This window comes from Acanthaster planci, unplaced genomic scaffold (genome assembly GCF_054643075.1).
Source record: "Acanthaster planci isolate LZ-2023a unplaced genomic scaffold, COTS_SCS Contig225, whole genome shotgun sequence".
Classification (NCBI taxonomy): domain Eukaryota; kingdom Metazoa; phylum Echinodermata; class Asteroidea; order Valvatida; family Acanthasteridae; genus Acanthaster; species Acanthaster planci.
The window spans coordinates 4199-21543 of NW_028257846.1; the positions used below are offsets into that span (position 1 = coordinate 4199).

At 41.3% G+C, this 17345-nt stretch overlaps 1 protein-coding gene across 2 annotated transcripts; it reads right to left on the minus strand.

Moving 5' to 3' along the window:
• Nucleotides 1-1609: 1609 nt before the first annotated feature.
• Nucleotides 1610-16581, minus strand: LOC147794998 (terminal nucleotidyltransferase 5C-like). Of its 2 annotated transcripts, none has more exons than XM_087132352.1 (2): nt 16324-16581; nt 1610-9093 (listed from the first exon to the last, which is right to left on the minus strand). In XM_087132352.1, exon 2 carries the CDS (start codon nt 9045-9047, stop codon nt 7749-7751), a length of 1299 nt encoding a protein of 432 aa, XP_086988478.1. In that variant the 5' UTR covers nt 9048-9093; nt 16324-16581; the 3' UTR covers nt 1610-7748. The 2 variants fall into 2 exon arrangements, with proteins under 2 accessions (XP_086988478.1, XP_086988479.1); XM_087132353.1 differs by lacking the exon at nt 16324-16581 and adding an exon at nt 9343-9464.
• Between the last annotated feature and the right edge of the window lie 764 nt (nt 16582-17345).

The following is a 17345-nucleotide window of genomic DNA, read 5'->3' on the forward strand; positions in this document are numbered from 1 at the left end:
AGTGTAAACCCTTTAAGCATAATATGTGGCTGTGCACATCCGAAGAAAAAAACTTAAATATGACAAAGATAGGATTGTACATTATCCTGTTAGTATGATCTGTAGAGCTTCTGTATAATAAATCACCTTCTGACCTGGCTCCCTAACTCATTGTGAAAAAGCAAACCATAAAATATGTCAGTAACTCAGTTGAATACATGCACCGGGCTTTCAAATCCAAGATGAACCACAAAGACAGCTTGTGTTCTGCACAACCAACCATCAGGAAAACAGTCAGAATACATGTATTGTGTTTGTACCGCGGCTGTGCTTTGCAGGCCTGTTTTTTTCAACTACACAATCATAAAGTTGGCAATGTGAGAAAAATTCTTTTTTGGAAGTACAAACGATCCAGTGTTTCCACTCCAAGTTGCTGCAAATAAAAATATGGGGGGGGGGGGTTGTTGCAAGACCCTTTCGGGGACCGGTTCTACTTTTTCACACAGTTGCCTGGGTTTGCAATGCTGATTGGTTGCAAGTCCATCATGTGACGAGTCATAACTGCTGCAAGGTCAGTTTTATAAGGACAGAGGGAGAAAAAGGAATGGTCAAATACACAATTCATTACTGCCCAAGGCTGGACTTCCAACCCTGTGTTTGAAGTGCTGAGCAACATTTCCCATCAGTATGCAATTTACTGCAATGACATACATGTACATGTCAAACTTTCCCATAAGGATTAGACTTCACTTATAAGGCATGCAGTGTGTGTTATTAGCCTTCCAAGGGTGAAAGGTTGAAAAATATACGGTCCAGCATGCATCCCTGGGGAATGAAGTCCAACCGTTGGTAGTAATCCCAAGGTTTGACTTTTTATGTCAATTTTCTGGGTAAACTGTCTCAGCTCCCAACTTTGTCTTGAAGAGGCCAGGTGGAAGGTAACACATGCATCATGTGAGAAACACACAAATTGAAATCACATTCTTAGAAAATACCACTGCCAGGAAACAGCACATCCAACACATGAAATACACAACAATGGAACAATTTCGACAGACAAAACAAAAACATGGCATAACACAACAAAACTCAGAAAAAATGCAGCTGAAATACAATGTAAAAAAAGAAACAACTTCAAGTTAAAAAAGACAAACCTTCCCCTCAATGCAAAATGAATCAATGTGTTGAACACCGACAGCTCTCTCAATATACTTTCTCATCACAGATTTGGAAAATGTTCACACCAATACGGGTAATTCACAATAGCGCACTTCCAAGAGTTTCCAACGTGTTGGCCAATCACAACGCACAAAATTTGTCGACCCTCCGTTTCCAAACGGGTCAACAAATTTCGCACACTGTGATTGGCCAACGTGTTGCAAGCTCTTGGAAGCGCACTATTGTGAAACGCCCCTATTACAGGACAGATATTTCAGCTAATGGTTGATTCTATTAGGAATGATTATTTCCATGCAAAGAGATTTGGCCACCAAAGTTGGAAGTTTTTGTGACCAACAAACCAAAATGAACTGCAAAGCAGTGAAGCATTGGATGAAAGATGCAGTTCAATTCCTTGTGAATTTCATAAGAATATTTTAAATCAGCACACTGTGCAAATAAAAAACAAATATGAAGTTTTTCTCTTTTTTTATTACAATATATATGATTTATTACAATATATACTTTTCTGTTGATAAACTTAATTTTTAAGAGTCTTTCTGCAAGATTCATCATGTGAAAGATGGGTCATATCACACCACATTCTGGATTACTCCAGAACAAACAAACAACAGTAATGTTAACGCACCGAATCATAATAGGACAAACTTAGTGTATGTGTCCTTTTTGTCTAAGCATGGCTACAAAACCCAAGGTTAACCCAAGGGGGGGGAAGATTTTTGCTAGTAGTTGAAATCTGTAATTTGTGGTAATGTTTTACACACAAACCTTTTGGTCTTCACAGCTAATTAAATAAAATATTGTAAACCGACAGTAATGTACTCCCTTAAGCACAAAAAAGGAAAACTTCAACCATTTCCATTAAAACATCATAGCTTACAGATGACAAATTGTCAAGTCAAAAATAAAACTTTTCAAATGATTCCAACAAAACTCACCCTCTTTTGCATTAGATTGAATTGTCTTTACAAAGTATAGCATAAAGCAAGGCATGGATAAAATAAAAGCAATTCACCTGAAAATAAAAACATAATTACATTTGTATGTGGCCTTCTGACGAATAACCTTTACGATGGGCCACTCAAGTCTTAACTTTTATTACATAGATTATACGTTAGCTTTCATGCCAAGTATTCTTCCCAAAGAGGGTTAAACAAAAATTCCAGAAATAAGGCCCATCTTAGAGTAGTTACACTTTACTAACATCACATTTTGTTTCGTTAAGTTTCTTTTAAATACAGAACTGTAACAGAAAATACACACTGGTACAATAAAGAGTTGATGTGCATAATTTTGATATTGTTTTCGCCAATGCGCCTAGCATTTCCCTGCAGTTTCACTCCTATTACCAAACCATCAGACTGTCTGTTTCAATAGCTAAAAAAAAACTCGCATAAACATCTTGGTCACTTTTTCTTTGAAAAAAAAAAAAAAGCTGGGGTATATATCCATGCTGCTATGTGAAACCTTTACTGATGGAATTGTTCACCATATTAACTGTACAACTTTACGTTTTTACACGAGAGTCCAATGAAAGCCAATGCACTCTTTCTTCAGTATATTGCTTATTCCTGTCCACTTGGTATATAGAGAGTTAAACGGAAAGATCAAAATGACTAAAATCCACAAGGGACACCAAGCAAAATAAACAATTAATGCAAGAAATCTGATTAGAGAGGCACAAAATGGTAATAGCATGGCCAAGGATGACATTACAACAGAATTATTCCTTCAGTGCTTAATGCCGTTCAGATACAAACACAGATGCTTTTGTGATGGTAAAATACTGGACAAGCCTGTGACTCTCGTCACTTTTTTTGTATACTTTCTGATATGTGAAAACAACATATTGACACAGATCACTGCTAACGAGGCAGCCTTTGCCCTTAGTATTTTTGTAACTGTACCCGGGTTATCTTCCAAATCACCTGCAGAGGTGTTTACAGCAATTCGTATCAGCAAACAGCAGTATCCCCCTACCTTTTTTTAAGAGTTACCATACATACATGTACATTCCAACCCCACTGTCCAGATCAGTGCTAGCGGATTACTTCCATGAGTTGTCAAAGCTAAACTATACAGTTTACCAGCTATTCTTTTGAAAACAGTAACACTCTAACACAAGTTGGTGAAAAAAACTCGATATTTGAAACAGAAAGAATCTGAGAAGTTTCGAATATGCTGAAGTCACCAGATCATTTGGCTAGCATTTTCTGGCTGAGTGAGCTTGTTCCAATTAAGTAATGTAAGCCACAAATTTTTTGAACGTTCAGTTTCCCCACAGCAGGAGACAAATGCTGAAACATATCCTTTGATTAACAAAAGTATTCTTGGAATGCAGACTGAAACTACACTTTTGCTACAAAAAGCCCACAGCAAAGAGTAAAACAAAATCAAACTACAATGCCGAGCATTTCACAGCATTGTTCATATCCATACATTACCAAGGATGGAACAAAAACCTGGAAATCTACAGAGATTAGTCAGGAAATACTCCTTCATGCAGGAGGTCGACCTTCCAACCTCTGACCCTGCAGCCTGACCTAGGAGACTGCAATTACAAAGGGGGGGCAGGGATGTGATATGCACATGCCCTCTGATACCAAATCCTGCACAGACCCCCCCAAAATAAACAACACTTGTATGCCATAAATTTTGTCAGGAACAAAACAGGGACAGCTCCTGAACCCTACCACTGATTCAGGCAGCAGCCAGAGTTTTTCACAGTGCTGTGGTATTATATAACATTGACAGCTGATTAGAATGTTTGCAAAGTAGTAGCACTCCTGCAAAGCCTTGTGTCATGGCTACCAAGCACACAAAATGGAAGCAAAAACAACCACCAAAAAAGACCCTATGCAATCACTGATTATCCCACAAAATTATCAATACAGTTATGAACACGCACATATTGACACATTAGAAGAAAAAAAAATCCTTTAAGAACAAGTTGTAAGTGCTGCTTTCTGAAACTGAGTTCCATTTCACATCAAATACCTGGTATTCTCAGCTAACTCTTATCACAATGCAACCCAATCATTCAGTGATTTTGATTGGAACAAGCCCTGCATTTTCGGTCCTTGCAGGAAAAAAGGGCACACATGAGCGGTTGTGAAAAAAAAAGGATCTGGTAATCTAATGAGAAGCAACAAAGGTAACTAAGTGTTGAATTTCAAAGCTCTACCGGAATATGAAACCATGCCAGCCTTCAGAAATACACAGTACATGTCCTGGGCAACGTGTTCAGTTACTGGGACATCTCAGAAAAGTAAAAACTACCTGTTTGTAATTGCATGCTTAACCCTATCCCAAAGTCTGCAGCTTTTGTTGGGGTGGTTTGGAGGAGGCCAGGAACCTTCTTAATTGAACTTTCCAGAATTTACCACTTTGCAAGAAACAAATGCAAATAGGGCATTCTTTCTATAAGTGACAAGGTTCTGACCTCCTTGATCTTTTTCACATGAGACAGCAGTGCATTTGTACCTGGGAGCGTCATATGGGAGGTTATGTTCCACTGCTTGCCTTGCCCTGTCCTTTTTACCCTCGCACGCTTTTGGAATCACCGGTCCAAAAAGCACAAGCGCAGTTAATCAAGTCTGCTCAGAGATAAATTCGTTTTCCAAGCTCATGCTTGCAAAGCATGAAAAATGTAGGGTGTCCGTATCCGGTAAGGCACTTGGCCTTTGGAACAGGGACATATGGAATGCAGATACAGCGTATTCACTTCCACTCATGCTTACAGGAAACGGGTAACTTATACACAGACAAAAAAAATCCTGAAACCTTAACTTTCAACATCAAGCCGAGTGAAGTCTGTGTATACATACATGTATGTACGACCATGTCAAACATATAAACACCACTTTATGCCCAGTTCAAGTGAGTATTTTCTTGAGTACAGTTCCCACTTTGGTCTGTCCTGGAAATAATTTGGGAACATTTTAAATGAAACAGGATGAAAAGGTTTCTGATGCTCAGCAGTAGTTGGGAATATCGGGGTTGTGACAAAAATGAAACTTCAGGCAACTTCAGAAATTTCTTGTACAACTGGGCACAAAATGCTTAGCAACTGATGCAACTGAAAGCGAAATTTCTCCACAGAAAACAAAACAACTTCATCTCGGTGGGACAGCCACAGGGCCACTTTGTCATATTTCCCGCTTGTCTTCTCCTTTTGACTCGATTTGCAATGGAACATTGAACAGAGACTGTACAAATCTTCCCTAGGTGTAATTAAGACAGCCAAGTGTCAGATTATTTCCCGTCCGACAGATATTTATGTCACGCCTGAGCTATGCCAGTCAGCGCGTTGTAGTTTCATTTAAACCAGCGGGCTGATGCAGTCTGCCATGAAATCCATTTTACAGTTCTTTCCGGCTCCAAATTATACAGGTGTGCACGCACAATAAACCTGATTTTCATAATCCAGGCTTTCAGGTTACTGTCACTGAATTCTTTTTTTTTTAAGGCCGATCAATTTGTTTCAACCAAGCGCATCTGTCTGGCTACCTTACAGAAAGGAACGCAGCCAGCCTACAGTATTGCACAACTGAGGACACATGACAGAATGCAAGCTTCCTCAAATAGTTGCAGTTAGACAGTGTATGTAGCACACAACTTGATTGCGGCTATGAAAATACCGGATAGTACAAGGCAAAAAGTGACTGCTGGTTGCGTTTCAGGCTGCAGGCAAGCTGGCAACTAGGCAACTGACTGGCAAAGACTAGGCAATTCTTCAAATCAATAAAATTGTGAGGGCCAACCTTTCAATAAGCTGATCCTTACAAAGAGTCAATTGACTGACTGAGGCTACACAGTCAACCGCATTGTACATGTACATACGTGTACAATGTACATGTACATGTGCTGAGAGTGACCAGTAATTGAACAAGGCCTATACAGTCTCAGCTGCCCTGGACCAGTCAACCACAATGCTACAAAAACCACTCCTCTAATTGGTTCTTTGTGGTGGCTGAATACAGGAAACACAAAAACTTGACCTCCAAAATGTAAAGGAAAAAAATTATACATCATACAATAAAATCTGGTTTACATTTATACCTTTAGGCTTTTGCCTAACTGTATACTAAACCGTTGTTGTTACAAGTTACTTTCAATGCATATTTAACCGAAGTGAGGAAAGCTGCAGTCTGATAATAGACAATTATCTCTTTGATTTCATCAGGATGAACACACTTAAAAAGAGTACAGTCATGTCTTTCAAAACCAACAAGTTCTGATCAAACATTTGAAAGTACCTGATTCAGGAACAATTGCCTGCCATTTTATGCACAGAACAGCTATTTGTTACCAGACCTTGCTGGAATATTTTGAAATCCATATTAGATATTCAAACAACAGTTAATTTGGTTTATACAACAAGAACCCTGCACTGGCGACACATCAGTTATAACGGCAACAATTCACATCCTCACTGCATTTTCAAAAAAAAAGTGTGGGGGGCCAAATTTTCAACGGCGAAACAAAGAATAAGCAGGGCTGATATGAATACAAGATTTCGATCAGTGGAGACAGACAAGAGGGGCATTTCCGAAGTTGATCAAAATCAGTCAAGAAACCAGCAAGTTCAAATATTTGATAACCAACAAGTCCTACTGAGTGTGGCACAAGGTTTAAATCTGCTGTGTGGCAAACAAGAAAAACAAGTCCCAACATTTGAACCCCAGAAAAATTTACCTTTGAAGATTAAGCTCCATCACATGCCCTCGCTGGCAAGCTCTACGAACAAACTGGCCTGGAATTTTCAGTACACTTTGTTTTAAAAAAACCCACAAAAACCGTATATCCCTGAAAAGATGTTTGACCAGTCTGAAAGACGGGACTACGTGTTCTCAAACAAGCTGTCTGAATAGCGCCCTTTGACCTTTGGACATGGGACTTGTAAACAGCTTCAGGACAGCTACACAGCCAGAGATGGTGCAATCCCCTCAAAGCTGTTACAGGACGACAAAAATTCATAACAAATAAAAAAAAAACAAGATATCAATACATTGGTTAACTTTTAAAACTTTTTTCCAATGAAAATATACAATTTGTACAATAGTGATTTTTCCCGTTTTTGAGCAAGGAAGAACTGTTGTCATTGCAGTCAGCACTTGAGTGAAGTCAGTTTCAACAGTTTTGAAGATCCTTAAATTCAAGTCAAATAGATGGTTCCTTTCATCTCCCCCAAGTCACACACTTTCAGCACCTTTCAGAAGTACAACTCCAACCCAACTATGCTCCAATGCATTACCTTTGCTTTCTGAGTCAATACCATCCAACCAGACAAGCTGAGATCATATTTCTATATACAAAAAAGAGCCAATAAACTGGAATGCATAATGTAACACCGAAACTTGAAGGTGCACTATGACATTAAGTCAAGTTTTTAGAATTTTTTTTTCAAAACTTTTTTCAAGTCGGCACTTGTTTTTTAATAATTTTAAAATGTACACATCTGTAGGTTCTTGGAAGAAGTCAAATTGGTTATGTCAATCACATCCATGAAGGCATTGGCAAGTACAAGTTCCCATTAAGACTGGGGTTTCATTTTTTTTTCACCTGCTATGTCCATCTTGGTTTTTTGCTTAGTATGCATGCATCAGGTTAGTGTTCAAGTTAGAGTAGCTGCTGTGATGGGTTGCCTTGTGACCGTAGTAGGTGTTTGAAGGATAGTATCCACCCTGACTGTGGCTGTATGGAATGAACGGAGTCTGTCGGTGGTTGCGAGTTGTCACGCCAACAGGCTGCAGGCCATGATGGTGGTGGTGGTGGTTGTTGCTGTTGTGGTACTGGTGGAAGTGATGCTGGTGCAAGCTGCTGAGCACCTGCGGCTGCCTGTGCTGCTGACGCTGCTGCTGGAATGCCAGCGAGCGCTGAACCTCCTGTGCCAGGTCGGCGATGAGGGTCAGCGTCTGCCTCCTCTCATGCCCCATGAGGCAGACGGTGCTGGAGTCCACCACTCCGTGCAGGATCATAAGATACTCGTATTTACAGACGTCGTCGCCGACAAAGTGGTCGTTCAGGTAGCTTTCCAGCTTCTGCCTCTGCTGCGGCAGCTCGCTGAAATCAATGAAAAACCGCGAACACATGTACCTCTCCAGGATCTTGATCTCCTCGTGGCTGGCGGGGAGGTATTTCCGGACAAGGAGGTTGCAGTACTTCAGGAGTCCGCCTCCACGGATCTCCTCAGGGTTCCGTGTCGCGATCAACTTGTTGTTGAGATGGTAAAGCGCCTCGTCGAAGTTTCCAAACACGCTCTCACCGATGACGGTCGGGTAGAAATTGCAGTTCATAGGGATTTCAGACAGCTTGTAGAAGAAGAGCAAGGAGTCGAGAATGATCTGGAAAGAATCCACGCTGAATTCAAACTGACGCCTCATCCGGTCGACAAACTTAAGTTCCACGTTTCTCCCTGTATTGTTGGAGAGAGAAATGAGGCTCCATCGGTCGTTCTCGTTGTAAATTTTGACCATCTTCTGGACGTAGGCATCCTGCATTGTGCAGGAGCTCATCTTGATCTTACTGACTCCCTCCGGCAGGAAGTTCAGCAAGGAGGTAAAGACAGCCTCCTTGATGATGCGGGTGTTCTCAGTCCGTGACAGGTCGACGCCGAAGATCAAATCGACGTCATTGTAAGACTGGTGTTCCGAAGCGCAGAGGATGTGACTGGCTGCCCCACCGTTCAGCCGGATCCCCCTGACATGTACCCCCTCCTCTTCGAGTTTCTCCCGCACCACATCGATTAAATCCAGCAAGTTTATGTCCAGAGTTGGAAAGTTACCCCTACCGTGAACGCTCATGGTTTCCCGAAGGACGTGATCCAAGCGACTCACCTGCTCGAAGCTCAGGACCTGGAAACGCATGGACGAGTCGGTAGAGGCCATGGTGGTGTGTTGCTGCTTCGAATCCAGTCTTTCCAGAATATGACAGCTACAGCAATATGCACAAATGGGAGACCAAAATCAGCAAAAACTGAAGCAAGACACTTAATTAAACTATACAGTATTGAACGTCAGCCCCGTAGTACACTTCACACGAACGGCTTGCCTGCACTTGTCCGAGCGCCGTTTATTGCATATGTCAGCTAGCTAGCTACCAGCTGGAGCCGCTTCACTCACTCAACCTTTAAATAATACTCCGCCGACCCAGCTGGACGGCGATTTTCCTCCAAACATCTACCTTTAATACCAGCATGAGACAGGCTTATTAGGCACAGTTTGCTAAAATGGTAAAAATTGACCAACAGCTGCTCGGAGATAACAACAGAAAACCAGACACAAAGTGACAAACACTGGCGGAATGCTGGAACTAACTGATGCGCAAACTTATATACCCTAAGGCCAGTGCTGCTTATCGGATTGTTTGCCGTCTCCCTTATTTGATTGGTTGAATAACGAATTGTTCCCGTCACATTTTAATCCTTTATGAATATTCAGTACTGAGTGATCTTGTTTTTTCAAAGTGGTTGTGCAATGTTTAGTTCAGTACTTTTCCACACATACCATGCACAATCGCATCGGGACTTTACCCTGAGCTCGGTTTCTCGTATGATGTCATCCATTGTGAAACAACGGAAATATTTTTTGGAGAAAAGCATCACTATTATCGTCATTTTGAGCAGTTGTGCAGTCAGTGCAGGGTGATCACTGAATTTCGATCAAAAGGCTTCCAGAAAGTGTTCGACAATTTCGGGCTGGGTGGGCCCACCGGCGTAGTACGTACATTTCACTTACAGTATGGAAACAAGCACAAAATGCGTGGGCGTTCTCGACCTCGCGTACAGATTAGCTTCCTGACAATAGTTACCAGCTTGATCGGTTTTCCAGGACAAATTTTACTTTTCCCCCCTCCCGTTCTCTCTATAGCAACCGGGGTTTATTTCAATTAAACAGTGACGCAAAATTAACAAGAATAATTGTATTGCTGTTTTTGAAAATACGAAAGTTTGGATCACACTGTCTTTCCAGTCGGATTTTTCCCTCAACAAATCCATTACTAAAGAAAGGGATCAAAGAAGTTAAATGAGACGAGGCTAGATGTTGTGGTAATTTTTAACAATGCATAGCCCTAATTTTGAAAAAGTCCCCATAAATACGTGATTCGTGACGATTCCCCTTGGCTTAAGTGGTTTTCTTTTCTTTGCTCAATAACTCGCCAAAACGACCTTTTCCAGAATGGAAACTTAAATTCTTTTGCCGTTACTGGGTCATCCCAACGTCAACATGCTGCCCATAATGATGCTGGATTTGTCCAAACCCAGGCCATTCCAACGCCACAAACGAAGTCTTTATGGGCTGAAAATTTAGAGCTTTCAGCCGAGGCTAGGCGGGCGACAACCTCAGAACGTTGCAGTCCAGTCATTGACATCCGCATGCGGTTGGTGCAACAGTGCCCTCAACGTTCAAAGCGAATCAGTGTCAATGTGGATATATGTGCGGATACATGTAGATACGTGTGTGTCATCACGGACCATTTGGTTTCATGAAATCGTCCCCAGGTCTTCGAATATTCTGCGAGTAGTTCGCTTTCGCGGGATTCCTTTTCTCGAGAGAAAAAAAAGCGTCTGCACTTTTCACGGCCTTTTTTTTTCTCGCGGAGACCGCACTCTTCAGTTTCGTTGTGTGGGTGAAGTTAAGCAAATGGTACAATGAAAAAACGTGTCAAGGAATCAATGAATAACATGTGTTTTACAAGTACAATTGTTCTTTTCTGTTGCGGCGGTCCGATAATATCCCCACCCATGTGACCCAGCTGCCGAACTTTTCAGCATTGAAACTCACCAACGTCTCCCCGGTTTTAGTTTTCACGGCTGGCAACATCGCGATCACATTTCAGGGATCGCTTTGTTTAGGAAAACTAAAGAACATAACCTCAAACTGGCAAGTGTCGTAGTTTTGTTAAATAGTAATAAGCAAATTGTTCCGGAAATATCAAAATATCCAGTGACAACGTTGGCTACGCGCCCACGTCGAAATATGAAGCAAATATTTTTGGGGGGTATCATCATCAAATTAAGACCCCCCCCCCCAAAAAGGAACAACATTTAACACATCTTAAAGTCATGGAAATCGAAATCTGGCATCGTGTACACTGGACTGGTTTAAGACCTAATGCACTCGTGTATTTCTGTAACTGTGACAGTGCACGTGTGGTAAAAACAAAAGAAAGGATTAAGACTGCATATGGGATCTTAGTTTTGTTGCGTGGTGTACAAAACTGCAAACACAATGTCCGTACAGTGTTTGTCCGGGTATCGTTCTGCGAAATATGGACACAAATAGGTCCATATGCGGTTCAATACACCCACAGGCATAGAGAACGTGGGAGTAAAGTGTTGACTGTTATCATTATCAAATTGAGATGTCCCCGGATATCAAACATTACAAAATAACCCCCAAAAGTGAAATTTGACATTTAAAACCGAGACTAGAAATCCCTGTTTGAAAACAAGGGACCCTGACTGTTGGGGGACGAATTCTGTGCTCCTGTATCCGCGCGCGGTGATACAGAAGGGTAAGAGAGAGATGAAACAAGATCGAAAACTAGCACATCATATTAATTTTGTATTTTTGCCCTGCCCGACGTGTATTTTAATACTCAGTGTATGCCCCCGAAGGTTTGTGGAAAAAAAACACAAACGTACTCGGGTGGGACTCAAACCCACGACCTCCTGCTTACTAGTGAAGATGCCTTAACCACTCGACCACCGAGCTTGCCGGTGTCGGCTGGCTGGTTCGAATCAGATGTACCAGCGGGTACAGCGAACAACTATTTCGAGTCTCGCCCGAGTACGTTTGTGTTTTTTTCACAAGCCCTCGGGGCATACACTGAGTAAACAGTGTTAAAATACACGTCGGGCAGGGCAACAATCCACAATTAATTTACATCTCCCGGGCGTAAATCCATCTTTAAAGTAGCACATCATATGTTTTGTAAATGGCAATGGGAGACTTTGAGTAGCAGCTTTGGTAGCAGCAGACACCCTTTTCACAGTACTACGCATGTTCAGAACAACGCGAGCTATAAAAGACTGATATGTTTGCCGCCACCAAGCCTTGTTGAAAACGGATTCTACAAAACGAATGGTCTTTGGTATGAGAGAACTGGGGAGATGATTATTTTTTTTCATTGAAAACCCGGTTCCGCGTGCCAGCAACAACTTAATGCCTTATGATCGTGCCAGTTGTGTGCTATGTTTTATTTTTCGACCTCAGTTTTTCCAACTGCGGTATAATTATCACATCCCGGTTGTCAAGCCCATTGAAACAGAACACGCTCAATTAGTAATCATTATTTAACACTCCTAATTAAAACTCAGCAGTCGCTGCTCCTAAACGGAAGGGTGGGGTGAGACGGGGAAATGAAGCATGCCATTGCGCCATTGACATACAAACTGTCACTTTTTCCCCACCCCCGCTTGTTTACTGACCGCTTACAGAAATCCAGACGCAGAGGAGGAGAAATCCAGACGCAGGTCCCAAGTGGAAATTTCTTAGTCTCACCCACTTGAACTAAAAGTGCAATTAACTGAGAGAAAGCTAGGTGTTCTGATTGTCTTTTCAGACCTAAGACATCGGAACTCTTTTTTGTCTTAGCACTGAATTTAGTTTTCGGTCTGAAATCATGTCATGTTCTGTAAAAGCCCAATTTTGTTTAAACTGATGAGTTTAGTTATGCGTAATTATCTTTTCTTCATTCAATTTCGACGAAACCAAAAATGTGACATTTCTCATCATGACAACACTTTGACAACACGGTACATTGACATCATGGACAGAAGAGACATATTTTCCGATTAAACAATATCCGGAACATCTCTCGTTAATTAACTGATGCAACTTCCGCTTCCCGATTTCTTATCTTTTTGTATTTGTAAATAAAGGTAGGTAACTTTTTCAATCTGAAATATCTTCCGGTTTATTTGGCAAAGTCATACCGTATGCGTTAGTCTCTAGACAAAACATCAACACTAGTTTCGCACTGCATTCACTATCGATTTTCTGTCTCCCTACGGCTGAATTCGTGTCTTCTTTTTCCCCTCCCTGGTGCAAGTTGTCTGTCCTTGGATAGTCCCTCTCCCCCTCTGCAATTCGATGGCTCCGTGCCTCCTACGCGACTCTGCAGCTAGCGATTTGATTTCGAGTGGAAGTATTGCGCAAGCCCCCCCCCCTTCCCAACGGGCTCTCCCCGCCATCCCACGCTCCGCCTACGCATTCAATGACGCAATGGATTTCCTTTCATTCATAAATCCAGTGCCGCATCTTCAAGGCCTTCGGGATGTACGGTGCGCGCATAATCGAATGACAAGCAATCAATTATTATTTGACATGTAATACTCAATCAGTCCATCCTACTAAGGGTTCATACTCCCCGCCAAAAAAGGAGACAAAATAAAAATTATTATAATAATTACCGCTAATGGGTCATTAGGGAGACATTGGCATAGGAACGTGCACAGATTTTTTCCAACTTTACTGTCCCATAATTCAATATTCCCTAATCTGATCTGAACCAAACTTTGTATGTTTTCATTTTAGGCCCTAATCTGTCATCTTTCAAAATTTGGACGGTAAAATTCGGCCTCCTTCTGGTAGTTTGAAATTGGGAGACACTGAATTGTCTCCCTAAAAGCCAATGTCTCCTTAATGCTGAAAAATTTACCACCAAATGTCTCCCAAATAACCTATTTGTAAATATAAACTTAAATAAACATTATGATTTGGAAACATTATGTCAAGGTTTCAATGTCGTATCTGCCAAATATGGAGTATATATATTTTTAATAAAACCTCGCTTCAGTCAATTATAATGCGCTGTGTTAAGTGTCATGTTCTCTACACAATTTTCAGTTGCAAAAATACGTTCAAAGACGGGGGCTATAGCTTTCCTTATTACTATTACTACAATTTACGAGGAACATGTTATTAATATAATATTATTAATATCAATATAATATTTCATATAAACACAGCTGACCGCGCGTCTGACACACACGTAAATATTTCACAGTTGCGCACTTCTAAGCCCCATTATTGCAGCTGATTCCCACTAACAGCAAATTTTGCGATGCAAAATTCAAGATGAACACGCAGGCAGATTGTCAGCGCAGCGGGCTATGCATGTTGTCATAAACCAGTGCATGTATATACTATAATGGTCATTATAATGAACGCATACATTATTTGGAGGGAAACTGTAACGACTTTCGATTCCGCGTCAATAGCATCATAAAATAATTTCGCGATGTAAAAAATGAACGGAAATGCATGCTTTCGGGTGAGCCATCGTAGTAGGTCGTGCCATTATCCATTACGCTTGACGAAAGTATCAATACATGAATACAAATTTCGATCGTATAGTTCTATTGAAATGTAACTTTCCAATATGGTAATATTTCTTCTGAACAAAAGTTGCGAAACCTAAATTAAAAAAGAATGTGCTTGTAGACATAAGTAAATAATGTCATGCTAGTACTATAATTAGACGAACAAATACATGTATATATAATTTTCACCGCCACACCCGCAGCTGAGGGGAATTTTAGATTCCCCCCCCCATTTCTCCAAGTCTGGAGTAGACGTGAGTCATCGGCTGTATATAGAGAAGTCTACTGTCGGACAGCTTGGAGCATTCATAATCATGTCTTCCTAGAAAATCACGAAGATGAGCAAACAAAATAAAACCTTCTGAGACTAATTCCTCAGCTGGTAGGACAATTTTTGGTTATAATTAAGGTGATGGCGACGCAAATTTACACCGAATCAGTTTGGCCGGAATACTGAGGAAAATTAATGTCAAAAATATTTTTTACACGATGTATTGTCTTGCAATTGAAACCACCTCAATTCCAAAGTTTACACTGAAGAAGCCAACTTTGTATCAGGATCTACTGCCAGATTGTTTACATCTTGAAAAGGTAAAAACATATTAAGCCTTGACAGGGTTTTAGGACAACCACCAGGCAAAATAATTGCTATTTTCCCCTCAATTTTCACAGCGACTTGAACTACACGGGAAATTTCAAGACTGCTTTGTTTCAGAGCAGCATCCAATCACAGTCCTCAGTCGAGGCAGTTTCGGCCGCGTGGGCGTATTTTCAAGCTAGACATACGCTTTCCACTTGATCCCCCTTCCTCGAGCAATTAACGGCCTCATAATAACAAACCGATATCAAAAACCACAGGTTGTCATGAAGCAAGACCCTTTGAGATTGATATAAATTGCCCCCACCCCCACGAACATTTGGTCGAGAGATAGGATAGAGGTCCGGCTAGCGAAGGGTCGGTTTATTGATCTAGTATGTCGCAATACGTGTGAAAGTCCACCAGAAGGACATGACCTACCTACTGCTGATGGCGTCGTTGATGAAGGCGGTGCACGTGGTGCGTCACGTACGCACGCTGCTCATACGCGGAACGTACTGCATCATGACAGAATATTTTGGACACTCTGTCTTTAAAAATGAATGTCGCCAATCCACAAGAGATCCTACGGCGTAAACGTGATCTCCTCGCAACAATTTAACGGGCTCTCCCTATTTACCCCCACCCACGCGATGTTCACACCAACGATCGCTGTGTTCAGGGAAATTGCGAAGTTGCTACTATGGATACGACAACACAGACACGTAATAATTTCCACTTCTTTCACAATATTTTTGAATCGGTACACTGGTAAATTTAACTCACGTAACGTACATTCTTCGGCCTCAGCATGCAATAATTACAATCTGAATCTAAAGATGATCCAAATTTGGACTGTGCGCTCGTGGTATTTTTAAAAAATGATTTATGCATCAAGGATTTTTATGATTCTAAATGCAGTGTCTCATACTTGCATTTCAATCACGTTTTGAAATTTTGTTGCAAAATTATAGTAGTGAAGACTGAACTGGTTGCATGATATCGAGAAAACGTATTGAATTTCCCAGCGACGTTTTATAAGTTTGTAAAACTCGTATTGAATTTCCCAGCGACGTTTTATAAGTTTGTAAAACTGTGGGATGCGCACACGAACAGCTGCTGAAAATTCGGCACTGTGCGAACAGTAGAGCACGTAGTCCATGAGGAATACAAACGCACACGATGTCTCAATTTCAAACATGAACTTCTTCTATTCTGGATCTTTTAATATTATTTTATCAAGTCAGTACAAACTCACCTCAGAAACCGTCTTCTGGATTCTTTCAGATGTTATCAGGCTCTTTCGAAACCAGGATACGAAACTTGAGTCTGTACTGTGATACCAACCGCAAGCCCGACGAGGCTTATACCATATGTCACACTGCCAGCTGTCCGTTATCTTCGCAAAAGCCCGCCAAAACGATACAAATACACACTTTCAAGTTACGGGTCGCGGCGTTGGTCTGACTCGTTCTATGCGGATTGGGTTAGTCCGCGTTAGTCCGCTTTGGTCCAACCATGGTACAACATGCACCTTTCTAGTATTTTCCATCAGCTGCAGGCTCAGGACTAATACGTGCGACACACATCAAACTGTCACAACAGACCTGTCGTGACGTCAGAAGAGCCATGACGTCAGCGGCCCCTGATTGACGTAGCCCACTCTTTGCATAATTACTTGCTTCATTATTATTAATACGTCTATGCGGAGGAAAGCATGCTGAGAGCGGCCGGTCGCCTTGCATGTGGTTGGCAGCGCGCATGCTTGTGCCGGTCTAAAAATATGTCGGCAAATATTGCGATATAGCCAGTGAAAGTATTTTGTCAACAACGAGCGTGTATACATTCCATCTTCGTCGTCATCCACAAAAAGGCAGTGCGGAATTCACATGTAAGGTGGATGTCATCGCAATGTGTCCATTTCAATTGGAGAAAAAATAAAAAAAAATATTGAATGCAATATTTGGCAACGAACAGAACAGTACAAAGATATTGTATTAAATCAAACGATAACCTGTATGGAGAGAACGTGACAACGACAAAAACGTGATTTCCTATTAAAACAGGTCGTTCATCTCTCCGCATCATACCAACCGAGTTGGTTTTTCTTCGTGTTTTGTTCCCGTATGTTACGTTCCCACTTTTATGTTTCATCACTTTAACAACTGGTAAAGCAGGCGACACGATAATAATTAATCAATGCTCGGCCAGAACAGAGTGGACGAGGACACGGCAAGAGCTGAAGTGAAGCATCATTCTTCAAGGCGCGTTTGGAATCAG